The 25,148-nt window shown below is 53.1% G+C and overlaps 9 protein-coding genes across 9 annotated transcripts; 7 read left to right on the forward strand and 2 right to left on the reverse strand.

Annotated features, from left to right (window-relative positions):
- Positions 1-1,853: 1,853 nt before the first annotated feature.
- On the forward strand, positions 1,854-2,078 carry SCP_1402890 (hypothetical protein; the record flags this gene model as incomplete). The annotated part of the gene is made up of 1 exon (XM_027763993.1): positions 1,854-2,078. One exon carries the CDS (start codon positions 1,854-1,856, stop codon positions 2,076-2,078), a length of 225 nt encoding a protein of 74 aa, XP_027619794.1.
- Positions 2,079-2,350: 272 nt separating this feature from the next.
- SCP_1402900 lies at positions 2,351-3,518 on the reverse strand (the record flags this gene model as incomplete). The annotated part of the gene is made up of 3 exons (XM_027763994.1): positions 2,351-2,793; positions 3,108-3,324; positions 3,369-3,518. 3 exons carry the CDS (start codon positions 3,516-3,518, stop codon positions 2,351-2,353), a joined length of 810 nt encoding a protein of 269 aa, XP_027619795.1.
- Positions 3,519-5,471: 1,953 nt separating this feature from the next.
- On the forward strand, positions 5,472-6,830 carry SCP_1402910 (hypothetical protein; the record flags this gene model as incomplete). Its single annotated transcript, XM_027763995.1, has 1 exon — positions 5,472-6,830. One exon carries the CDS (start codon positions 5,472-5,474, stop codon positions 6,828-6,830), a length of 1,359 nt encoding a protein of 452 aa, XP_027619796.1.
- A 785-nt stretch (positions 6,831-7,615) lies between these two features.
- SCP_1402920 (hypothetical protein) lies at positions 7,616-8,677 on the forward strand (the record flags this gene model as incomplete). Its single annotated transcript, XM_027763996.1, has 4 exons — positions 7,616-7,825; positions 8,362-8,443; positions 8,491-8,553; positions 8,625-8,677. The coding sequence occupies 4 exons, from the start codon at positions 7,616-7,618 to the stop codon at positions 8,675-8,677; spliced, it is 408 nt and encodes a 135-aa protein (XP_027619797.1).
- Positions 8,678-9,223: 546 nt separating this feature from the next.
- On the reverse strand, positions 9,224-10,691 carry SCP_1402930 (NADPH dehydrogenase afvA; the record flags this gene model as incomplete). The annotated part of the gene is made up of 5 exons (XM_027763997.1): positions 9,224-9,385; positions 9,441-9,717; positions 9,767-10,337; positions 10,396-10,459; positions 10,521-10,691. The coding sequence occupies 5 exons, from the start codon at positions 10,689-10,691 to the stop codon at positions 9,224-9,226; spliced, it is 1,245 nt and encodes a 414-aa protein (XP_027619798.1).
- A 2,543-nt stretch (positions 10,692-13,234) lies between these two features.
- Positions 13,235-13,818, forward strand: SCP_1402940 (hypothetical protein; the record flags this gene model as incomplete). The annotated part of the gene is made up of 4 exons (XM_027763998.1): positions 13,235-13,358; positions 13,423-13,509; positions 13,575-13,705; positions 13,756-13,818. The coding sequence occupies 4 exons, from the start codon at positions 13,235-13,237 to the stop codon at positions 13,816-13,818; spliced, it is 405 nt and encodes a 134-aa protein (XP_027619799.1).
- A 1,541-nt stretch (positions 13,819-15,359) lies between these two features.
- On the forward strand, positions 15,360-19,462 carry SCP_1402950 (2-oxoglutarate dehydrogenase, mitochondrial; the record flags this gene model as incomplete). Its single annotated transcript, XM_027763999.1, has 23 exons — positions 15,360-15,492; positions 15,558-16,100; positions 16,156-16,317; positions 16,376-16,453; positions 16,513-16,695; positions 16,749-16,797; positions 16,871-16,876; positions 16,935-17,044; positions 17,099-17,151; positions 17,202-17,236; positions 17,293-17,395; positions 17,459-17,704; positions 17,763-17,849; positions 17,901-17,986; positions 18,048-18,139; positions 18,194-18,222; positions 18,274-18,330; positions 18,390-18,416; positions 18,479-18,512; positions 18,567-18,612; positions 18,670-18,724; positions 18,779-18,952; positions 19,007-19,462. The coding sequence occupies 23 exons, from the start codon at positions 15,360-15,362 to the stop codon at positions 19,460-19,462; spliced, it is 2,844 nt and encodes a 947-aa protein (XP_027619800.1).
- A 558-nt stretch (positions 19,463-20,020) lies between these two features.
- On the forward strand, positions 20,021-21,505 carry SCP_1402960 (NADPH dehydrogenase afvA; the record flags this gene model as incomplete). The annotated part of the gene is made up of 5 exons (XM_027764000.1): positions 20,021-20,191; positions 20,250-20,313; positions 20,376-20,946; positions 21,002-21,278; positions 21,338-21,505. 5 exons carry the CDS (start codon positions 20,021-20,023, stop codon positions 21,503-21,505), a joined length of 1,251 nt encoding a protein of 416 aa, XP_027619801.1.
- Positions 21,506-23,536: 2,031 nt separating this feature from the next.
- SCP_1402970 (NADPH dehydrogenase afvA) lies at positions 23,537-24,996 on the forward strand (the record flags this gene model as incomplete). The annotated part of the gene is made up of 5 exons (XM_027764001.1): positions 23,537-23,707; positions 23,764-23,827; positions 23,880-24,450; positions 24,507-24,783; positions 24,832-24,996. 5 exons carry the CDS (start codon positions 23,537-23,539, stop codon positions 24,994-24,996), a joined length of 1,248 nt encoding a protein of 415 aa, XP_027619802.1.
- Positions 24,997-25,148: the final 152 nt, after the last annotated feature.

Here is a 25,148-nt window from a genome sequence, read left to right on the forward strand (position 1 = left end):
CTGTTAACAGCGTACGGCACAACGGGCGATGTGGGATCGCGATCATGCGATCGACAGGTACTCACCCAATTCCCAGACACACTCGAGCACCAACAGCAGTTCGGTCCATACAGGTGGCGAACGGACACCCAAATGTGGCAACAATGCGGGTGGGTAATGATGGGACGATGGGATGAGCCCTAACACGCGACTCGGATAGGTGAGGCACCCGGACAATGGACGGACTTCAGTGTTGATTACGCGCCTCGGATCAGCAGAAGTATCTAGGATATTCTGGAGATACTCTGAGGCGTTCCATCCCAACGCGGTTTGTAGCCATAAATACAACCGTACATGAATGTGGGCCTCACGCTGGACATGAGGCTTCAAGGATTTCCAAGGTGTCGAGTAGGTTATGGTGGCGTCCCTCCAATTGTGACAAAAGCGTGACATGAACCCCAGTCTAGGGTTGTCGCTCTAGAAAAGCGAGCATATCACTACACGTGTGTTCGAGGTGCATGTCGAGCAAGGTCGATGCGAAAGAAAACTAGATGGAGAGATGCGCAGAAGCAGTCACCGAGCGGCGCACATTCCTCGAGATCAGGACCGAAATACCAACCACCCATGAGTGCGACGATTCACCGCAAGAACGGACATAGGAGATGATGGAGCGCACACGACCGGTCGAAACAACCCCGCTCACAAACACTGCAAGATGCCAAGAAAGGTGCCGCAACCTGTAGGCGTTCATCTCGGACAAATGTAAACCGCACACATTCCTTCACCAAATGGTTTGTAGGTTCTCAGAATAGCATTTGCTGGAACATAGAAACTGTGCATATATCAGCTGGATGCAGGAACATCCCACAGCGCAAGCCCGATAATCATGTTGTATCCTGTCACAAACTTCGCGAGTCGTATGCACAGGACGCATAACTCCTTTTTTCCCGAGGAAATAACTTGGAAAAATGCGTGGAAATCAACAAAGTTATACTGCGGGAAAAACATGAGGAAAAAACGTGTAAAAGAACAAAGCATTTCCGCAGTTTTTCCACTGGAAATAAGTTGGTCGCCAAATATGGTAGTTTTGTCCGGGTTTTGGCATGTCCTGGCATGTCCAGTTGCCTGATATGGTAGGCAACTTATTTCCAAGGGAAAAACCGTGAGAATGTTTTGTTCTTTTCTCACTTTTTTCTCGAGGTTTTTTCCTCTGAAAATATATTATTGATTTCCATGCTTTTTGCCAGGTTATTTCCAATGGATAAAAGTAGTAATGCTTCCTGTGATGGCTTCCATCTTCTTAGTTGCCTCAAGGATTATGACGAAAACTAGCACAGATCTGAAGCGGTGGATTCTACAGTCGATAATATGAGAAACAAAGAAGACCGCCCTCCGAGTCTGTATTGTGCGACGGCCACCTACGTTGCCATGGCGCCCGTGTGGCGTGCGATCATGTGACAAACGCGTCGAGTGAAGCGCTCAAATCCCTTTAGCATAAAAGGAGCAGCTTACCTCCCTGACCCCCATTCACCAGTACCACCACTGTCCGCTCACACGACGAACGCATACTATGCCGCTCCTCAACCCTCTGCATACGAACTTGTTACAGAACACTTACTTTGAGGTACACTCGGCGCGCCACTGGAAAATGGGCCACCGGCTCCTCAGCTCCTCGGCTTCAACCTGTCGCTCTCCCGGCCACGGTAAACTCCTCCGCCATCTTCTAAAGGGCGGATGTGCGCTCGGGCATCAGCTGTGTGACACACATATTTCCTCGCTGTGCTCACAGCCACCTGGAACACTCCCGACTTCGGAATTACACCCTCCCAGGCTATACAGAACAACCATCATCATAGTTCGTCCATACCGTTGCCATGAAGGACTTGGCCGAAATCCCCCCTCGACCACGAACAAGCCGGGGGTTCTTCCGCCCGCACGACACGTTGACCGCGTGCGAGGTAGAGATACATCGCACCCCCAGCTCCTCGGCTGCGGCCTGTTGCTCTTCCAGCCGTGGCACAGCTGCAAGACGGGCAGCAAGACGCATCCAGCGACGAAGGCGGATACGGCTATGCGCAAACCCGTCTGCCATCTCCTGAAAGCGGAGGTACGCTAGTGCATCTCCTTCGCCTATTGCTACAACCCCTCATGCACCCGCAGTAGTCCCGTCTTTGGACCAAGTAGGCACAGAGTGAAAATGCGCGACACAGACTCAAAACGCGCGACACAGTGAAAACGCGCGACACAGAGTGAAAACGCGCGACCTGTTGTTGAGGTCCACCTCCAAAAACTATTAGCCAAAATTAGGGTGGTCTCTGGTTAGGCAGGATGGCATGGGATGTGTTGTGAGGTTTTGCAGCGGGCCTGTATTCTATGTCTTTGTCTTCCTAATCGCGCTGATATTGCTAATCTCCCTACCTCCTGTACACCGTTCTACCTCCTGTACACCCTTTGCTTGCTCTACCTCCTGTACACCCTTTGCTTGCTCTACCTCCTGTACACCCTTTGCTTGCTCTACCTCCTGTACACCCTTTGCTTGCTCTACCTCCTGTACACCCTTTGCTTGCTCTACCTCCTGTACACCCTTTGCTTGCTCTACCTCCTGTACACCCTTTGCTTGCTCTACCTCCTGTACACCCTTTGCTTGCTCTACCTCCTGTACACCCTTTGCTTGCTCTACCTCCTGTACACCCTTTGCTTGCTCTACCTCCTGTACACCCTTTGCTTGCTCTACCTCCTGTACACCCTTTGCTTGCTCTACCTCCTGTACACCCTTTGCTTGCTCTACCTCCTGTACACCCTTTGCTTGCTCTACTATAACAATTTACACCCATTCACTAGTTGGTCCCCAGCTACTGTGCGCTGTTCTTGATGCCACGATGAGGACGGACGTGCTCCGGCTCCCTCAAAGTCAGAAGACTTTCCACAGCAACAACTGAACGTGGCTGTCTCAGTCACAATAGCACAATGAGGCACGAAGTGAGTTCCGTCTTATTCCCGTTGATGGTAAGGTACGAAGTGCGCCTCGTCGCGAACCTATCGCGCTATGCTACTGCTAACTAGTGGGACTAACGGGTTGTAATTTAGGGTCGAAGCAGAAGGAACTCTTTCGCGGTCGTCGGAAGTACCAACTAGGCTGCATGTGCAGTACGGGCGGGCATTGTGAGTGTTCATGTCTCCTGTTCTACGAACGTACCCCGCTCTTCCATCGACGAGATATCCCGACCCTAACTCCAGTTCTTTTGTGAACTTTCGATATGCTTTCCCCGGGCTCGCAGACCACGCTAGCGGGGCCTTGACTGTCCACGGCACCACCATGCCCTTCCCCCGCAGTTCCGCCGTCTGCTGAATGATAGTTAGCTCCCCGACACTGATTGGTCGATGGCTACAAGCAAAAAGTCCGGAGGCGGCCTCGAGGCGGTCACCACCGTGAAGGTGGCACTCTCGCCAGCGTTGCCAGCCCTCGCCATGCCTGGCGGCATGAGTTTCGCCTCGCCGGCGCTTGGCGAGGCCTTCCGGGAGTGCTGCATGCGGAGCATGCATGACTTCGCCTCGCATCAAGAAAAAAAATTCGTCTGCCCTACCGGAGATCGCACAAGATCGGCGGACCAACTTTATCATAATGAATGATCCGATAAAGCCCGGGGGATGCAACGAGGCTACGAAACGCCTAGCGGGGGCGTACATGTATCGGAGTCTAATTCGCAGTCTGGCGACACATCTGGGAGACTACACTCTGCAGTTGCCGAGAAACACTGCGCACGGTAGCGTGGAAATCCCGCTTCGACATGCTGTAGACGACGAACGATATCAAATGTGTCAGCACATGAACAACGCGGCTTACAATCGTGCTAAGCCACTACAAAGCAAAAGTTGCCATAATCGCTTGAACCTGATGTCGCTTGAACCTGATGGAGAAAATTTCAGCCGAAAATTATGCTTGAGCCACAAACAATTCAGACAAACGGTGATGTATCTCAGAAACTGACTCACAGAGAAATATCGGGTGGTTTCCAAAGCTGCCCCTGCTTTTAAAAAAGATAAACCTATATGTCTTCGACAGAATAGTATGTTCTAACTGAGTGGTTGTTCAGCGGTTTTAGATTCGTGACGAAGTGGAACACTGCGCACGACACGCTTTCGAATAATACACCACCAGCAGGCTCAGAATGGAGTTGTGGTTGCGACGCAAAGCCTGCAAGCACGGGCCACGTTGCGGTTGCAACATCCCAAGCGCCCACAGCTCGTTCAGCATATAAGGGAGCGACTTACCTGTCCATCCCGTCAGTTTACGCCCACCATCACACTCAACACCACCACCAGTGGTTCACCACAACCACAACCACCGCAATGTCCGCATACAACATCGACATACCCTTGCGGCCGCCACAACCTCAGACATCTGCAAGCATGCCGAACCGCTTGTTACAGAATCCTTACCTCAGGCAATAACCGCTGGTGTGGTCTTGCAATACCCAGCGCCAAACAACAGTGACAACCGCGTGATTCGTCGCGCTACATTAATGTCCATGGAAGGTTCCCGCACACGTCACTCCCGTGGACTGGAACGCACCTCGTGTATAGCTCTCCGCGGCCCCGCACATTCCGCAGGACACATCCCCTAACTGCGGCATGGAGAACAGGAGAGCAACACAGGGCGGTCAACGCCGTACTCCCTAGCTACCACAGGTGCGAGCTCGAGATAGCCACCGGGTCGCCGCGAGGATTACCTCGCACGAGATCAACGCTGCGTTTTGAGATACGACCCTTCGCCGACTTCTTGTCATACTCGGAATGTTAGAGAGTCAGTCAGGTTCTAGTCTCCTCAAACGGAGCGCGCAATGGTGCACGTCCCATTGGATTCAACACATCGCCAGCCCCACCCACACGCGTACGCTTGTCGTGCGCCCCCTTCTTGCCCTTTCTCTCACCGCTGGTGGGAGAAAGGTTGGGAAGGGTGCGCACTACTAGGGTATCTGTCGGGACATCAGCGCCGAGGGCTCTGAGCGAATATTAGGGTTCAGCTGCATGTCCTCCTTCCCGGTCAATCCACCATTTGGTGCACTTGCCTAAGTAGCTTTAGTCACCATCTCGCCAAGAGTTCTCGCGGCATTGGGGGAGATCGCGGACTCCATATCCGCCTCGTGGAAGAGACGATAAATTTTGTCGTGCAGAGTCAGTGCTGGACCCTAGGTACCGCCTAGAAAACGAGGCAAGGGCGTGCATAGAGAGTGCTCATGCCCTAGACTGTTTGAGGTCTGGCCAAGGAAGCAGCGGTCAAAACAGAGGATGATCACTAACGTCAATATCGCTGACTCTGATATATATGAAAAGCAGCGTTAACGTTGTGGTTCTCGCGTGGTGGCGCACGTGACCTACGCGTTCCGTCTCTGAGACTTGGCCACAGACGCGGTTAGCGCCCCGAACCTGGGGGCAGAGTTTTGCCCTCGCCTCTCTCTCTTAAACCATCACCATCCCGCCTCGACACCACCATGAACATCCCCCAAGACATCATTCCCCGCTGTGTAAGCCGCATGGGGTTCACAGCCGAACCTTCAACGCACAACTTGCCAGCTCGTCCCCTTAGCACAATCTTCTTCGGTGACCCCTGCGACGAGTCGATGCTCGAAGAAGACATCTCCGACGAGCTCAAGAGTGGCTCTCTCCCGTTCATGATACCCTTCAACGAAAGTGACAGTGAGGACTCGGGCCACCACTTCGACACTGTGGACTTGGGAAACGTGTCTTTGTCGTCCGAGTCAACGTTCACAACGTCCCCACCGGCCACATCCTCCCTACTCATGCCCAACACCCCTCTGCCACACCAACCACGACTCCTGGTCACCTCTATCCCCCCACATGTTCCCTGTGGCCCATTCAACGAGCCATGGACAGAGGACGACGAGGCCACAGTCAACTTTGCCGAGCTCTCTCTCAGCTCCCGCGTGCGTATCGCCCGAACCCCACATGAACCCGAGGAGAACAAGGATGCCGGAGCCATCGCTGCCGACGCTGCTGATGACACCACGTCCGTGGCCGAGGACCCGATGCTCACCTACCACGGGCCTTCCGACACTGCGATCCAGTGGCTCGTACACTTCTGGCGCTCCCGCCGGGATTTCTGGCGGGAGCGCGAGTGGCTCGAGAACACAAGAGATGCGTACGGCGGAATAGCGGACGAGGACGAGTTCGGTGTACTAGTGCCGCCTCAGACTCCCAAGCGGCCACCACCGAGCCCTGTCTTGTCCACCGTTCCTCTCCCCGATCCCCAAGCCCCCGCACTTGTGCCTGCGCCGACGCCCACTCCACCAACACCACACCCAGCAGCTACCCCGTGCACATACCCGCGACAAGGCTCCCTCGCCGCGCTGCACGACCCCAGTGCCCACACATTCGACGCCGCGGCGCATGCCGTCCCCCTACACATGCTCCGCACGGCCGAGGTCCGATGGTTCCTTCACGAACGCGACGAATGCCTGCGTGAGGAACAGCGGCGCGAGGCGAAGATGCGCGAAGAGAAGATGCGCGAGGAACGCCATCGCAGGTTGAGGGCTACCGGTTCGCGGCCGTCGTCCTGCTCATCCTCCGAGTCCTCATCGTCCTCGCGTGGCCCCTCCTCTCGCCGGTTGTCCCATTCACGGCCCGCCCAACCTCGCTACTCTATCTCGCGCCGCATCGACCGCGCCGTTGCCGCCGAGGTGCTCGCGCGCCCGCGCTTCTGCGGACCCGACGATGAGGTCGATGATGGGTATATCGGCGAGGACGATGCTGATTCCCCCTATGCGTACGCGTCGCGGTGGACTGCCGTGGAGAAATTGAAGACGACTGCCGTCAGGGTGGTCGGGTACTAACCTGCAGTCCCGTTCGTCTCGAGAGGCGAAAGGCAAGAAGATCTAGGCGCTCACGACACTTCCACGATTAAAGTGAATCGCTGCTTTAAATTTAACTTCAAGTTCCTTAATCCATGTTCCGCATCCTGCCAGACTTAAGCTGGCATTTGCCTGACCCTTCTGATTCCTGCTAGATGATGTATCGAACATGTATTGTTATTTTTTATAGCGCAGACTCTGGATCCCGGAATGTATGCTTACCCACCCTCATTTGTTTATAATATCCTTGTAGTGTAGAGTAGAACTGTACCAACATAGCCTAGGTCTACGGAGAGTACAGAGCTTCCCACTGCAATGACATTGACGTTGAACGTTGAACTCGTATCGGCGTGGAATCGGATGTCTCGGCCCGGATTGATGTGCGCACTTCGAGTTCGACAGATATCGGACCGTGACACTCTTGAACACTTTTCAACGTTATTGAAGGCGTTGCAACATCGAATGTTGAACATTGAAAGAGTTGTGGGTATACTCAGATCTCTGTTCACCAATGTTTGCCTTCGTCACCTCTCTCATCGGAGCTAGCGATTGCTTGGACTCCCATCACGCCGGTATCACAGGCTGGACCTCGGTTTCTCCACTATTCTTACGTCTGTTGGCGTCCTAAACTGGTGAGTCATCTATATCTGACCATGCCTATTGCTCTGCGTACATGGTTCGTTCGGCTGGTATTTAGTAAATAAACCTCGTACAACGGAATTTCAACACGCGGAGACGTTAAAACACCAACATCGTTGACATTCGGCATGAAGTATGGTACTATACAAGACAAAGAGGAGGTCGAAGAGAAGACACTGTCGGAGAAACTTGGAGCAGAGAAAATTCGGCGCACGTTGGTTTCCCCGCCGGAGCTCGTGCAAAGCACGGGCGGGTACTTATTCCGAAGGCCACGAAAAGGCCTGCGCCAGGACCGACGAGCACAGTCGCTCGCCCGCCCGTACCTCGGGACGTACCTTGTGCCCCCAACCTGACTCCCGCTCCATCCCATCGTGCGTCTTCATCTTCTCGCCGTTTCTCTTGAATCGTTCGTCCGGTTTCTTGATGTATTCCTTGCTGTTTCGCGTGGTCCTTCGGCTTTTTTTTTCTTGTCACAACTTCTTGTTGTCTTTTTCGCCTATCGAACCGTATTCATTGGGCGTGGCGTTTGCATCGATGTGCTGTAAGTGAACCTGTGCAGATATGGCAGCGACGTACATTTCTATGGCAAGGTATAGCAATTGATGATCAGTCTGCGAGACCGGATGCCATGATGAATGCACTTGTCAACTGCTGACCGCGTCTTTTCACGTTCTTCTTCCACCTATTTGAATCAGTCAATCATTTTCTTCTTGTATTCCTTTGGAGTCAGCCGGCCTTGTTTCTCTTAGATCATTCGACCCTTTTTTTCAATGTCGATTTTTGTGCTTGGAATCACTGTCTTCACCTATTCGCGTCAGACGAGTATCAATGCTGAACGAAGAGAGAGCGTACCTTGATGCTCTTCCGTGCGTAGCACATCTATCTACCAACAGCGACGACCGAGGTGATGCGGCCACGGGTCGAGAACGCGCGAGAAGGAAGAGACATGCAAAACGGTAAGTCGTGCTCAACGTACAAGAAGGCTGACGACGTACCTACTCAGGTAGACGCGTTTACCGGGAACATTGTGTATCCAAGATTGTCATTCCATGCATGGCCTCTGAAGGTTGGTTCTCATTGACGTTGCTGTTGGCCGTGACTGTTTCTCATCTTACTACATGCTTGCGTCCTACTCAGGTGCATTTCTTGTATTCTATGTCACTCTCTCACTGTCGGGTCTGCGTCAATGAGTCAGTTGCAACGGACCTGGCAACAATTTGATGCAATGAACATACCTGACTTGGTTCCGTGGACAAATTAGGTGAGTGCCACTCAACGAGCATGAGTGGATGGGTGGAACGTACAAGTTCGAGGTCAGGAGGAGGCGTTTTGGGATCTCGCGTCGACGCTCGGCCTTTTATACTTTCTGAAGGTGTCCACGACCGCTTCTCGAACGCTAGCCATTAAGTCCCAAACAACGCGTTCCGAGTCAACAAGGGTTATTGTTCTTATTTGGCGACCGCTGATCTCGTTGCGATATCATATCCTGCGCATGCAGCCTGTCCACAACACCGGTCGCGCCACAATATGGTAATCACGTGAAATGTAACGCCTCGTGATGCATTTGTGACAGGTCGCGTCTGACGGTCACCTCCGGGGTAATGTAGTCACTGACTCTTCCATACTGATTTTGACACGTTCTTCGGAGGAAGCTTGAATAACATGCACGTACGTACAATTCTATGCCTGCTTCTAAAACCTCTATATGTCTGAAGTTGACGCTACACTATCTACCGTCAGAGCGCCGCATCTCTTCGCGCAATTGATCCACGACCTAAGAATCCCCACTCGATCTGGTGTGCAACGTTGATGGTCGCGCCCAAGTCCTCTGCAAACGACCATACAAGCCCAGGGTTCTTCTGGAATCCACGCCCAACAAAGATAACGTCGGCCTGGCCCTGCAAAGTAAACGAATTCAATGCGATATGTATCCGATAGAATTATTCGACGTACCTTAGCGAGGATACTCTCCGCGAACTTGCCCTCTGTAATTGCGCCAACAGCACCGACCAGGAGCTTGTCACCGTTCGCCTTCTTGACAGCCTCGGAGAACGGCACCTGGTATCCGAGACCGCCTTTAATCTTCTGCAGAGGGTGGTTTCCGCCACTGGAGACATCCAGCAGATCGACCCCGTGTTCGGCGAGGATGGATGAAAGGCGAACAGTGTCCTCGCTACGCCAGGAAGGCTGATTGACCAACGACTCTTCAAGCCAGTCGGTCGCGGAGATCCTACAAGAAGATCAGCCGTCGTAATGGACATACATCAGTGGTCACTCACCGGAGGAAAAGAGGCATGGAAGCCGGAATGACGGCACGCACGGCATCCACCACCTCGAGCAGGAAACGCGTCCGGTTCTCGAAGCTCCCACCGTACTCGTCCGTGCGCTTGTTGGACGCGGGACTCAAAAACTCTCCCAAGAGGTAGCCATGTGCGGAATGGATCTCAATCACATCGAAGCCAATCAAGAGCGCGCGGTGCGCCGCGGCGACATACGCTTCAACAACCCTCTGAATACCCTCCTTGGTCAGCTCCTTCGGCTTAGGGAAGAGGTCATTGAACGGGACCGCGCTCGGGCCAACAACCTCATCTGGCCATCCGTTCGCGTATTTGGGGGCGACGGCGCCCGGATGGATCCACGGCGCAAAAGTCGACGCCTTGCGGCCTGCATGCGCAAGCTGAACCGCGATCTTCTGGTTCTGCGAGTGCGCGAACTCGACGATCTTACGCCACGGCTCGATGTGCTCGTCGCTCCAGAGCCCAACGTCTTCGGGGGTAATGCGTCCCTCTGGCAGCACTGCGGTCGCCTCCACGACAGTCAAGCCCGGCCCGCGTGTGAAGATACCGCCCACTGCGCGCATGATGTCGTCAATATGTGCAATCTGCTACAATGCGATGATCGGACGTACAGTGGGCCAGGTGCCATGCGCTGACCTTACCATTCTCTGCAGAGTACTGGCACAACGGCGACAGCTAGAACATGGAGTCTGCGCATCAGTAAGGTTCCAAGAGTTGCCACATATGCTCTACGCACGAAGATACGATTGTGGAACTCCACACCACGAATCTTCAACGGCTGGAAAATCTTCGGGATGAGCTTCCCGTCGGGCTGGGGGTTGACTGCAGTGCCGGCAGCTGGGTATTGTGCGGGTGTGAAGTAGGAGATGCCCCGTGCGGGGGAATTGTACAAGATGGGAGGTGCCATGACGGTGCTGGAGATGAAGGAGATGTTATGCGATAAGACAACAAGAGGCGGCCTTTATAGGCTGTCTTCCTTCATCCGTTGCTGCCGATAAACGATTTGCCAGAGAAATCTTCCTGGACGTTACTCAGCCAAGTCGAACATTCTGGATCTGTAAGCAGCACGCCGGGCAGAGACACCGAAGAGGTCATTGATGACAATTGCCTCAGTGCAAATTCGCAATCTCAAAACCAACAAACATGAGGCGTAGAAGTAAGAACAGAGAAGGCTTCGACTTCGGGATGATTTTAGTCAACAAGAGAGACATCCTCTGGAACGTATCGAGAGCGACGAGGTCGCACTCGCGGAACGCAAAAAACTTTGAATGCTGGTGACGTAATCCCAATGATCGGTAGATTCTCTTCTCATCGACATCTATGGCATCTCTGATAATAACCCGACGCACCTGCGCGAGTCGAAGAACTGCGACTGAATTCATTCGTGGAGCTGGAATATAGTCGTTGGCTAGACTTTCCACTAGGTACCCGCTGTCATGCAAGCTTCATGAATGAGATCGACCGGCATTTGCCGCGTCCACACTCAGAGTAACTCATGCCACTGGACTGAACCCGCTCAAGACCATCCCGCAGATAAAACGCTGAACTTGTGCTGAGCTATATGAGCATCTGCAACCAGAGGAGCTTCGAGATCTAGGTGTGCAGCATTGTCAACTCTCCATGTGCTGATAGTACAACTCATGTCGATGATACACTGGCAGCCTCACCATACTGTAGAGTATGCAGCGAGTCTGATGCTCCTTCACCCAAACCCCATCAAGGTCTCTGGAGGTATTTCATCGAACACGAAGATCCGCCGAAGCTACATCGATATCCTGCTTCCTATCTCTACTTAAGACAATTACTTACAAGAAGCTGGGGTGCAATCAGATCCTCCGAAGTGCCGCCGCATCGCCGCGACTGCAAAGCAAGTGGACTGCATTGACACTACGTTGAATCACTTGGATATTCGTTATTTCTGGTGGCGATTGGCGTACACAGCTTGATTTGTACCATCCGACGCCGCCGTCGGTCCACCTTGGCCGCATCGCTGGACAACGCCCATTCCCGGTGCTCTGCTCCCGAGTCTGATTGGTACTTGGTGAGTACGGACAACAATCGTGATATAGTGGCTGAAACGTGCCCAACAGCTCGCCGCTTCCGACAACCCCCCGGGCGCCATGTACCAACGCGTCAGACACATCCTTCTCGACGATCGCGCTACTGATGCCCTCGACGGATACGGGGCACTTCCGTGGCAGCATCCCGGTAGATGCGGACGGTTCTGGCGTCACGGGTGCGCCCATGTTGTCCTCGCGCGGCGTTCTTCGCGTTGTTAGGCAGGCCCGGAGAAATGCCCATTGTACAAGTCCGCCGTGATGAACGTCCAGACGCGTGTGACCCCTCTGGAACGGATTCTCGGCGGCGCCAGTCGCGGTGCCTTTGGTGGTAGACCAAGGTCATCAGGAGGTGCTGGAGCCCAGACTGTTCATGACGACATACACACCGATATCGCAGTTGGGCGCTGAGGCCGCCGCTCTGGCAGCGGTGGAATTATGACTCTTTCCGAGAGTGGGCTAAGTGGGATTGCGGCTTCGATTGCGGCTGCAGATCGACGCAGTGGCTTGTCGACACCTAGGCACGTAACGCAATTGCGTGCACCGATGCCGAACCCCTCTCGGTCGTACTCGAGCGAGAAGTTTCATGTCCCTATCTGGTAGAGCGCGAAGGAATATGTTGCCTGCCCGTTCAGGATCACAGATGCCGTAGTTGCATCAGTCGAAGTGAACAGCTCTTCTTATAGATTGCTCGCCGCAGCTCATACCTCCGAGCTCGTCGATGCATTCGAAAACAGTGCGAATGAAGTCGCGGCTTTGAAGAGTGCGACGCATATCTTCTACGCAGGACAGGTTCTCAGTTGGATGGGTTTACGCGATATTTGACCTTCGGCCAGCTAGACGCACTGATAGAAGCCAACAGCAGCAACAAGGACCAATTCAGCAAAAATCATGCAGCACGGCAGAGAAAACGCCGTATCGGAGTTGCGTCCGTGAGCGAGGCCTCACGCCCATTCGCACCAAGCTCGTGGTTACAGAGCTCCTGACAGTGAGGGCCCCCTTGTCTGGGGCGGCCCTTGAATAGCTTTTCATCGAAGAACGCGTACTTGTCCTTGCGGCTCGATAGCGCAGCACAGAGGTTTCGTCACCACTGTGCAATCTCCTCCTCGCTCTGCAAAAATCAACGCTTTATATACTGAATGGCGGGGGAACCAAGTTCTCGAGGAAGACAGTGACTATGAGAGAAGTGCGCCAACATGACTTCACTCTAAAATAATGTACAGTATGTAGTGAGCTCGGGGCGACTAGTGTCCAGACAATCGACACGCTCAGTCACACTTCGCGTGATGGAACCCGAACCGTGACAGGCACGTACCGTGACGGCTCTTCAAGTTCAACGTTGTTCAACTTGAAGCTTGCAGTTCGACTACCGGCTTCAGTACACTTATTGCTCATGGCTCCAATCGCTTTGCCTCAGAATTCACCCATACCTGTTCCTCAGGCACCTTCTGACCCCCCAACTGTCAATGATTTTCATCGTGCATGGCAGTATCGCCGCGGCGTTGAAAGTGGCATATGTAGATACTAGTCTTTCTTAACCTAGCAACATACTAACTGGTTCTCGTCGCCGTGAATACCTAGTTGCACTTGCGCCTAACGTAACGGCAACCCATCTCACAGATGCTCATGCCTATGAGACCAAGGTTTTGATGGGAATGTCTAACGACGGTTAGCCGTTCCAACGAGCATTTGCCCATTGGCGTCTGCTGATAGGGCTCCACTGCCTCTCAAAGTCGCGCCTCCGTGGCTTGCTGCCGCTCTCCAGCCTATCCGGCATGAACTTCGCAGGCTGCGAGATGAGCTTCGCGATTTCAGGGACGAAACCAGAGACAGCTTAGTGACCATACAGAGAACAAGTGCAAAGGTATGTCTTAAATGTTACGTTCACGTTCTCCGCCGCTTACACTCTTGCAGACCCATAATATGCTCAGCGCAGAAGGTACAATCTGCCCCTACGAAGAAGTTCCTTTTTCCTGACAACTCGCTCCCTACCGAGGCTCCGGTCAGTCATAACGTGCAATCCTGTTAAGTGCTCTTAATCAAGATGTTTTCGCAGCACGATTTGCCCCTTCTGGGCAGCGAGGCTGCTGTTGATGGGTTGACTGGCCCACAGGCGACATCTTACTTCCAAGGTTACTATCCGGCTCAGGTCGTGCCTCACACTGTCGCTACGCGCCTTCTAGCAATCAAGAGGGCAATAGGATGCACGATAGGAGCGACACGTAATGCGTAGAGTGCTTAACGTAAAATGATTTCCTATGCCACTTCTGAGAGCCTCGCTGTCATTTTGCTCTCTTGCTTTGTATTTTCGTTGTAACAGGAATGTCGTGTTTGGTACTTCAATTAAGTGGTGAAGTAGGAGTAAGATTTGTCCATTCTCCGACTTTAGTGGGTGTTCTCATCATTATGATTTCAGTGTCTACAGATGTAAACTGGCCTAGATATCCCATGATTGTAACGAGTCTGCGCCTCTGTTCTTCCCCGCACTTTCGACGGCCGCTGATTGATACCTGAGCCACGCATGTGCTGACCCTCTCCCACTCCCTGGGTATAGACCTGGCCTAGTAGTGCTTCAGCACGTTTCGTCCCGGGTTCGTCTCTCACTATAGAAGGTCGTTGCGCTACGTTTCCCGCCGTCGTCTCTCTGTAGGAGAAGACTACGACAATCCTCCTGTCTGTGCTATACCTTGAAGTTTCTCGTCTCTCTTCCCGCTTGCGGGAAGTGTTTCGCATGCTGGAGCATCCGCGCGTACACATGGGCCGCCCCGCCGCAGAGGTTACCTCGCACCCAGTACTGTTGATCTCGCCGCTTCGCTGACGGACAGACGCAAAGTGCACGGGCGGTGGGGGGTAACTGGACTGTTGGTGCGGAATTGGTATGGGCCTTGCTCGACGCATCGCTCTGTGTATGAAGTGTATGTGCGAATACTGCGTGGACTGGTCGCTGCTACCGGAAGGTGCTGAGAGCGACGTGGAAGAATCTCCTTTCGTAGGCACAGTGATGGGTGTTATGCTGCCATGCGGGTAGATGGTCTAGAATTGCTAGATGCGTTCAGAGGATTGTCGAGTGTCTCCAGATAAGTTCCTCAATACCGTGGCCCTCTGTCAGTAATATTAGCAACTGTCCTTTCCGTAGAATAGAGTGAACTTACAGTAGAGGTGTGCGCACATGTGACTCTTCGATCGGATAGCGACGCGTCATTGCGACACGTTCAAACTTCAGACTGGAAGCACCTCACCGAGGATAGTTTCATACGATCGCTGCAGCCGACAGTGCTTGTTTTTGACGAGCTCAATAGCGTATGAAAAGCGCTTTCAAAAGCGCGTCCGACGGAGGACCGTACATATACAACCATGTGATTCGCACGTTCCCCGACCTTGAGTTACGATGGGCCTGAGGTTGTCTGATCCTCTCCACCACCTTGCTCAGCTTCTACCTCGACCCACATCTTCTCTCAGAGTAGTCAAGCTGTTACCTCATGCTCACATAACTCTGAAGCCCACTAGGAATATCTACGATGGGGAGATATACTGCGTTTATGAAGGCTGCACTGTTATCTCGCACGGCTCGTCCAGGTATTCAGATACGTCGTGCGTACCACGATGAGTCGTACGGTTACCGTGAATCTCGCAAATTCTCTCTTCCGGACTGTACGTCTATCATCGCTGGGTCATCCAAATCTACAGTGTAGCTACAAATTTGACGTTAAATTCAGACAGCGCGGTTCAGCTGAAGAATCGCAGAGTCAACGCGCCACTCTTGCGGTATGTCGACTCCTTACGCACTCACGGCCATCGCGCTGCTAGCATCGACCCCCTGGACATCCTGCAACGTGAAGAAGTCGCCGCGCTTAATCCGACTCGCTATGGTCTCATTGACAACGACAAGAAGTACGACGTGAACGGCATTGTGTGGTCAAAACCCGTTGGAGAGGAAGGAGACATGCAGGAAGAATGGAAGCTGAAGGACATCACGCGGCATCTTCGCTCCATATACGTCGGACGCATCGCGTACGAATACATGCACTCCCCGTCGAAGACGGAGCGCTTGTGGTTCTCACACATGCTAGAATCCCAACTGCCTGGGCAAACGAATATCAGTGCGGACGCGAAAATGCGGATACATTCACTGCTTGCGAAAAGCGAGATCTTCGACCAGTTCTTACAGCTTAAGTTCCCGAACCTTAAGCGGTACGGGTTGGAAGGCGGGGAATCGATGCTGCCCGCACTGGACGCACTGTTTGGCGCTGCTGCAAGATGTACTTGAGTCCGCGTTACCTGTTTGTTGATGCTTTGCTGAATCTAATCCCTCAGCCGGGGTCGAAAATATCGTGCTGTCAATGCCCCACCGCGGCCGACTTAACTTGCTCACTGGTTTACTTGAATTTTCCCCTGCTGCGCTCTTCCACAAAATTAAAGGTGGATCTGAGATACCCGAAGAGCTTGGTGCGTCTGGGGACGTCATCAGTCATCTTGGTGAGCACTGCTGGAACTCCTGTCGGCTGAATGCTAATGGCTTATTCTTTTCCACCAGTTGCTTCCCCAAGCTTGCGTTATGATGGTTCTGAAAAGCCGGTCAAGGTCTCTCTCCTCCCAAATCCGTCACATCTGGGTATATCTACGCGCCTTCCTGTCAGCTTGTCCTTAGCTAACGAAATATTGTTGCGTTAGAGGCCATCAACCCTGTTACCCTCGGAAAGACACGGGCAAAGCAGTTTGCACTCCTGAAAGAGATGTTGCGGGATGGAACACCGGCCGCTGAGTGCAAGCCTGGGGACAAGGTGCTCTGCGTACAACTGCACGGCGATGCGAGTTTCACGGGACAGGGTATTATCATGGAAGGTCTCGGACTTAGTAAGTTGCAGGGTCATTCCTGAGTTAAGATGCATCTATTGAATATTTGACAGGTAATCTACCGCATTATACGGTCGGAGGCACTGTACACATCGTTGTGAAGTACGTGAACTTCTTTTGTCGTACGCGATGAGTATCTTGTCTGCTATTACCTGACGCGTTATTTCTCTCACAGTAACAGGTGAGAAGCATCTCATTTTGTCCACCTTGTATTACAGGGCCTACTGGACACGGTACAGCATCGGGTACACCACCCCAGCATCGTCGGCTCGGTCGTCCCTCTACTGCTCGGACATAGCGAAAATGATCAATGCGCCCATTCTTCACGTCAACGGCGACTATCCTGAAGGTCCGTGTAGTAATTTTGCGTTTCACGATAGGCTGACGTGCCATTTCTTGGCAGATGTAGCGCGGGCTGTGGAGACTGCTTTCAAATATCGGAACTACGTCCGTAAGGTAGGATTTCCATGCTCCTTTCACAATACTCGTCTGATTCCTGCTTGCAGGACATTGTCGTGGATCTCATCGTGTATCGCCGCTGGTGAGTGTAATTTTGAGAACGCGAAAAGTGCATTACTGAGGACTCCTCTTGGCCAGGGGACACAACGAGCTCGACGAGCCCGCATTCACTCAACCGCTGATGTACGAGAAGATCCGTTCACGCAGGTCGGTGCCTGCTCTATACGAGGACCATCTCATCGTACGTTCTTCTGTTCTCTCTTGCATTAGCTCTCACCATGTACTCTGTGTGTCTGATCGTTAGAGCGATACGGTACTGAAGCCCGAAGACGCCGCGTCCGTGCGCGACTCGTATAAGTCGTTCCTCACGTCGGAACTCACCGCCGCGGACGCATACAAGCTCGCGCTGAGCATCCCGATGCTTCAGGGCCACTGGAGCGGACTCGTGTGGCCGGCAAGCACAGACGTTGTACGTGACCTAGAGACGGGGGTCTCGCGGGACACCCTTCTGCACGTTGGACGTGCTAGTGTTGCGACGCCGGAGGGATTTGTGAATAATTCTTTCCGATTGGTACTTGGCTCGGAATCTGATGATACGGTTTCTCAAGGAAATCCACCCACGCTTGCAGCGCCATGTGAAGCACCGACTGCAGTCTCTCGAGGCTGGACAGGGTTTGGATTGGGCTACCGCGGAGGTTGGACGGGTGTTCGTGCTTCCTGTTCACCTTTGATACTTGATTATGCAGGCGATGGCGTTCGGCTCCCTCATGCTCGAAGGCTGTGACGTGCGGATATCTGGGCAAGATGTGGGCCGTGGGACGTTTAGCCAGCGGTGAGCTCTCTTAATTGCCATTGGGTGCGAGAGCGAAGACTGATTTGTTCGTTCGTTGCAGGCACGCCATGCTCGTCGACCAGAAGACGGAGGGCGTCATTGTACCTCTCAATGCTGCATTGGACTGTCCGGGCAGGCTCGAGCTTGCGAATAGTGAGTACGAACATCTATGCTTATTGGTGGCTAACGCGAGGAATGCTTGTTGAGGCTCACTGAGCGAGATGGCGGTTCTTGGTGTAAGTCCCAGCCAAGATAGGACCATGCGTCTCGCTAATCATACACGTCAGTTCGAGTACGGTGTCAGCTGGGAGACGGCGAATATTCTGCCTATATGGGAAGCTCAGGCAAGTGAAATGCAGTGTTGTTTTTTTGGCAGTGACTGAACTCCTACAAAATAAAACAGTTTGGCGACTTCTTCAATGGTGCCCAGGTGAGATATTGCGGCTTATGTTTGCTACTGACCCGGAGTAAACTCACTGATCCCTGGATCAGGTCATCATCGATACCTTCATTTCGTCCGCTGAGAGTGCGTGTCTCAAATCATCTTTTGTCCCTGGCTGATCTCTTCACAATCGTGTAGCGAAGTGGCTGAAGCAGAGCGGTATCGTGCTTTTGCTCCCGCATGGGTAGGTCATATGTCAAAATGTTAAGTCGTTCAATTGCTGATATATATATATCCACAGACTTGATGGTGCTGGACCGGAACATTCGTCGTCTCGAATTGAACGAATGCTTCAGGCTAGTCACTGATCAGGAATAATCGACAAAATAGGTTCTAACCAGCCTCTATAGTTGACCAACGACCCCTACACGTACAATGAGGAAGGCTCTTCCAGCAATGTCAACATGCACGTTGTCTTTCCGACCACCCCCGCGCAGTATTTCCACCTCTTACGGCGGCAGATGCTGCGCAATTACCGGAAACCGCTAATCGTAGCTGGTCCTAAGGCATTGCTTCGACTTCCTGTTCGTATCATTCTTCAGCAGTTCTCCGATCGTATGTTGACATTTCTTTGCAAGTCCGCTTCGTCCTCGTTAGCCGATCTCGAGCCTGGAACCCAATTTCGTCCCGTGCTGGACGACCTCGCTGCACCTAAGGAACATGTCCAGCGCGTGATCTGCGTCTCGGGAAAGCTGTACTACGACCTGGTTAAAGAGCGCCAGAAGCGCGGCCTGGAGAACGTCGCATTCGTCCGCGTTGAGGAGCTCTGCCCGTTCCCCTTTACTGAGCTCGAGCACGTCCTGGAACGTTACCCGAGCGCGGTGGAGGTCATCTGGCTACAGGAGGAACCGCGAAATCAGGGTGCATGGACGCATGCTGGATGCAGGGTTGATGCCGTGTTGGAGAAGCTGGGACGTGGTCGGGTGTCATACAGAGGAAGGAGGGAAGACGCCGTCCCTGCGCCGGGCATAGCGAAGTTGTTTGCTACGCAGCAAAAAGCCGTCATCGACGCCGCGTTCCAGGGTTTGCGGTGATGTGCTAGTCTCTAGCTGTCAGTAAGTCGTCATGTAACAGAGTACAGATGCAGGTAGGATATTCCCCGAGCTACTAAGTACAGCTGTACTTATTGTAATTGTAGCCTGCGGTTGCATGTGAGAGGCAAAGACCGCCTGGTAATATAAGCCGGAAAAGCCAAAGTGATCACCGGCTTCCATTGGTCCTACGGTACTCGGGTGGAATTTGGTTAGCGATTCGATACTGACACCGACACCTACGATATTGATCAAGTTGATCATGACGAGTGCCGATTCCGTTCGATCGTCGGTACAGCAAGTGCCCAGTATCAAATAATCATGCACTGGAACCACGAGCACTCCTTAGCTCTACGTGCAAAACGCATGCGTGGAGCCGATTGTCGGCTATCGACACGCTTCTCTCCTCAATGCTGCTGACACAGTTCGATTTGGCTGAGTAATGTTCACCAACTTCTCAGGCGATCATTCAGCAGCATCAGTCTCGCAGTTATAAAAGCTGCGTGCAGCTGCCGACGATTGCACACAATCGTCTTTGTCTTTAGCATCTTCCGTGCCGTAATGGCTTCGCCTGTCTTATACAACTCCCCAGCCCCTGGAATTCCCTACTTTACCCCCGCACAGTACCCTGCCGCCGGCACTGCGCACAACCCTCAGCCGGACGGCAAACATATCCCTAAGCTCTTCCAGTCGCTGAGAATCCGTGGTGTTGAGTTCCAGAACCGCATCTTCGTGCGTAGAGCAGATGATATGCCACAACGTATAGAGTCTTTCATAACCTATGTTCCAGGTCTCTCCGATGGGCCAGTCCTCTGCAGAAGACGGCAGGGTCACTGCATGGCATCAAGCGCACCGTACGCCCGATCATCACCCCTTTTCGCATTGTACATCCTGACGTCAAGGTTGCACTGAGCAGTGGGCAGCATCTTCACTCGCGGACCGGGTCTAACCTTCGTGGAAGCGACCGCGGTGCTGCCTGAGGGGCTCGTCAGTCCTGAAGATGCGGGGCTGTGGAGTGACGAGCAGACCGAGCCGTTGCGCAAGATCGTTGAGTTCGCGCATTCACAGAACCAGAAGATCGCGATCCAGCTCGCGCATGGAGGGCGCAAGTCGTCAACCTTAGCCCTGTGGATCCATCAGGGCGCCCTCGCTCCAGCGTACGCAGGTGGCTCGCCAGAAAAGGTTGTTGCCCCAAGTGCGATTCCGTACAAGGACCTGTTCGCGACACCGAAGGAGTTGACCAAAGAGGGAATCCAGAGGATCGTTGCAGCGTTTGTCGCTGCGACGCGTCGTGCGCTCCAGGCCGGTTTTGATGTGATCGAGATTCACGCGGCGCATGGGTACCTCCTTGGAGAGTTCCTAAGCCCTGTAACAAACAAGCGGACGGACGAGTATGGTGGGAGCTTCGAGAACAGGACGCGTTTCGTGCTTGCAGTCGTGGATGCCGTGCGTGCGGTCATCCCGCCTTCGATGCCTCTCTTCCTCCGGTGAGTGACTAATGTGAGCACCAAAGCATATAACTATATCTGATAGTGCATCCAGGATCTCCGCAACCGACTGGCTCGAGGAGTCATTACCCAATGAGCCCTCATGGCGCATTGAGGATACTGTTCGGCTTTCATCAATTCTCGCCGAGCACGGTGTCGACCTCCTCGACGTCTCCAGTGGAGGAACCCATCCTATGCAGAAGATCAAGGGCGGACCTGGTTACCAAGTGCCGTTTTCTGAGGCCGTCAAGAAGGAAAATGGGGACAAGCTTCTTGTCGGCGCTGTCGGCTCGATCACGGATGGCAAGCTCGCGGAGAGTATCCTCACCAAGGTATATCACAGGATTCCAACGATGATAGGTCAACTGTCCTGATTGCATTCGCTGTACAGGGCCAGGCCGACGTGATCTTTGTAGGGCGTGGGTTCCTGAAGAACCCTGGGCTTGTGTGGTCATTTGCAGAAGACTTGGGCGCGACCATCACCCTTGCTCACCAGATTGAGTGGGGATTCTTCAGTCGCGGATCTATTGGACGGAAGAGCATACTACGGAACTGGTGACATTAGAATCAGTATATGGATGTAGACTGAGACGTAGGCGTAGGAGGAAATATAGAGTAGACTGAGGGTTTAGTAAGCCGGGGACAACTCCACTTCTTTATCGGCCACATCGGACGGGAAACTGGCAAGAGGATCACGGTCTAGGGACACGGCACTCTGCATCAAGCACTGAGTGCGCCTCACGAGCGTGTCCGTAGTGCGCATGCTGTTCAGCTATAACGAGGCCAGGAATGGTGATTAGATCGTGACCTTCTTTATATCAAACAGGGTCGCTGTCACGTTGAGGAATCGACATCAAACGAGGTCAGAAAAATCTGCAGTGAACAGTCTGATCCAACGAGAATTAAGAAAAGGAAGTTACACGAGCACAAGAGACAATACTACTAGGCCGCACTTTGAAGGATGGCACAGAGCGGGAAGTCCAAAATGTATCACTACATCGAAACATCCGCAGCCGGGATGATTGAATTGTATACACGGCGGATGTCAGATGCTAACCACATGAGCACAAAGAAGTGATGCGCATTTTGTACAATTGCAAGCAGCAAAGCACAGCAGCGACGATAGATTTAAATTCTCTCTCGACCATGCTGCTACGGGAAACTCCGACGGCAATCTCCGAGATGGGTGCCAGCTTGCCCACTTTCAACAGCGTACGGAAGGACGCCGGCGGTGAGAGGAACCCCCATAACTCCAATACTAGTAAGAACTGCGATGTCACGATCCCCGAAAATGGGTCAATGCCAAATCCCCGAAATTTGTCAAAACCCCATGCAAACCATTCAGAATGTGTGGAATTTGGAAAGTCCACCCCTCCGAGCCAGGGGCGGACAGCACAGTATGATTTTTGAGTTACAATAGGACCTTACGTCCTTTCGGTAAAGGCATTGTTTGAAGCCTGGTGCACATTAGCGCTCTACGGGATAAGTACTGTCTTGGCTGCAGTATGCTTGTGGTCTCTGTGACTCCCACCCTACCCCTACAACACCGATGTCCCCTTAATCTATCCTTGAATGTCGATAAGGCTGCTGAGACTGACCGCGCGGACGGCACCTCATGAATTGCATGGAAGTTGATATCGCAGAATAACCGTCACCGTCCGAGTATAACACGTACAACCCTCTCGCAAAACACGTCTGGGGCTGATATTTCCCGAGGCCACGGCGGAAATATCGTCGCAGCAGAATTGTGTCATTCCATGAACAAACTTGCAAGTTCTGGTGAATGGCGTTCCCCGACGGTTCGCAGACGGAAACGCTTGCAAACGTAGTCGGATCCCGCCGCCGTTATAGATCTATCTTGACGAGATTTATCTGCCGATTCTGTCAGATCATCACACGGTATTGCGTCATCAGTACTCACAGTACTCATACCAGGCGAGTACATGATCGTTTGAGCTGTTATCGCGACCGTACCCTCGCTCAAGCGCTCACAGCTAGAGACGAGAGAGCGCTTGCAGTATTCACCAGCAAGTTCTAGAGGTTAGCTCCCCCGAGCTCACCAAATCCCCTGCCAGTGCGCGCGACACTCCGGCCAAACTCCTGCTCTCACATCGCTTAGCCCCGGGATGATTAAGATTGGCGCGTTGAATTTTCTTTCTTTCCTTTCTCTTGACTGTCGCTGAAGCGGCTATAGCCTGTCGCCTCTTCTCGATGTTGCTGACTGATCCAGCGACAATATTTGACTTGGCTGAGCAACATCTCTGGCACTTCCAGGCATCAACATATGACCGAAACCGCACGGCTATAAAAGCGGCCTACAGTTCTAGCTTCCTTTTCACATAGCATTCCCTTTATCTTCAGCGTTTCCAGTATCTCCAGTATCTGCCTCTTCTCGATGTTGCTGACTGATCCAGGGACAATATTTGACTTGACCGAGTAACGGTCATCAACATCTCTGGCAGTTTCCAGACATCAACATATGACCGAAACCGCACGGCTATAAAAGCGGCCTACAGTTCTAGCTTCCTTTTCACATAGCATTCCCTTTATCTTCAGCGTTTCCAGTATCTCCAGTATCCCCAACATCATCATGGCTTCGCCTGCCTTATACAACTCCCCTGCTCCTGGTGTTTCCTACTATACACCCGCACAGTACCCAGCAGCGGGCACTGCGCCCGACCCTCAGCCTGATGGGAAACCCATCCCTAAGCTCTTCCAGCCGCTGAAAATCCGCGGCGTGGAGTTTCAAAACCGCATTTTCGTGCGTAGCGTCTGCGCTGCGACAGACGGCAGAAAGTTGACACCTTCATTCACCAGTTATCACCCTTATGCCAGTACTCGGCGGAGGATGGCAAGGTCAACGCATGGCACCTGGCTCACTGTACGTGCAATCGTCACACTATAGTGGATAGCACATACTGACGTGCATGCAGTGGGCGGTATCTTCACACGGGGGCCCGGCCTGACCTTCGTAGAGGCGAGTGCAGTGCTGCCTGAAGGACGTCTCACCCCAGAAGACGCAGGAATTTGGAGCGACGAGCACATTGAGCCCTGGCGCAAGATTGTTGAGTTTGCGCACTCGCAGAACCAGAAGATTGCGATGCAGCTCGCACATGCAGGGCGCAAGGCGTCCACATGCGCGCCATGGGTACACCCTGGCGCCGTCGCCCCCTTGTATGCGAACGGCTGGGCGGACGAGGTTGTTGCTCCGAGCGCGATTCCATACAATGACCTGCTCGCGAAACCGAAGGAGTTAACCAAGGAAGGAATCCAGAGGATCGTTACTGCCTTTGTTGCTGCGACGTGCCGTGCGCTCCAGGCCGGTTTCGATGTCATTGAGATCCATTCTGCCCATGGATACCTCTTCGGAGAATTCCTAAGCCCTGTAGCTAACAAGCGTACGGATGAGTATGGTGGGAGCTTCGAGAACCGGACGCGTTTCGCGCTTGAAGTCGTGGATGCCGTGCGTGCGGTCATCCCGCCTTCGATGCCTCTCTTCCTCCGGTGAGCGACTAACGTGGTGCATCGAAGCCTATGCCAATATCTGACGATGTTTTGAGGATCTCCGCGACCGACTGGCTCGAGGAGTCGTTACCCAATGAGCCCTCATGGCGCATTGAGGATACTGTTCGGCTTTCCTCAATTCTTGCCGAGCACGGTGTCGACCTCCTCGACGTCTCCAGCGGAGGAACCCATCCTATGCAGAAGGTCAAGGGCGGACTTGGTTACCAGGCACCGTTTTCTGAGGCTGTCAAGAAGGAAAATGGGGACAAGCTTCTTGTCGGCGCTGTCGGCTCGATCACGGATGGCAAGCTCGCAGAGAGTATCCTCACCAAGGTATTTGCATACACATGACCGCTGTACTATGCTGAGTTCGCTCGACAGGGCCAGGCCGATGTGGTCTTTGTGGGGCGTGGGTTCCAAAAGAACCCTGGGCTTGTGTGGACATTTGCAGAGGAGCTGGGCACCACTATTACCATGACGCACCAGATCGTGTGGCCGTTCTTTGGTCGTGGATCAGCTGGACTGAAGACTGCACTTCCGAAGTGACGACATTAGTGGTTTCGGGGCGTAGACTCAGATCTAATGCATAGAAAGGATCATACAAAGTGCTGTATAGAACACGAGACAAGGCTTGTGCTTCAAGCTCTACTGCTCTCAGTGATATCCTGAAGGAGCAGAACCGACAGAAGGAGTATAAA

The sequence above is a fragment of the Sparassis crispa genome, assembly GCF_003851025.1.
Source record: "Sparassis crispa DNA, contig_000013F, whole genome shotgun sequence".
Lineage (NCBI taxonomy): Eukaryota > Fungi > Basidiomycota > Agaricomycetes > Polyporales > Sparassidaceae > Sparassis > Sparassis crispa.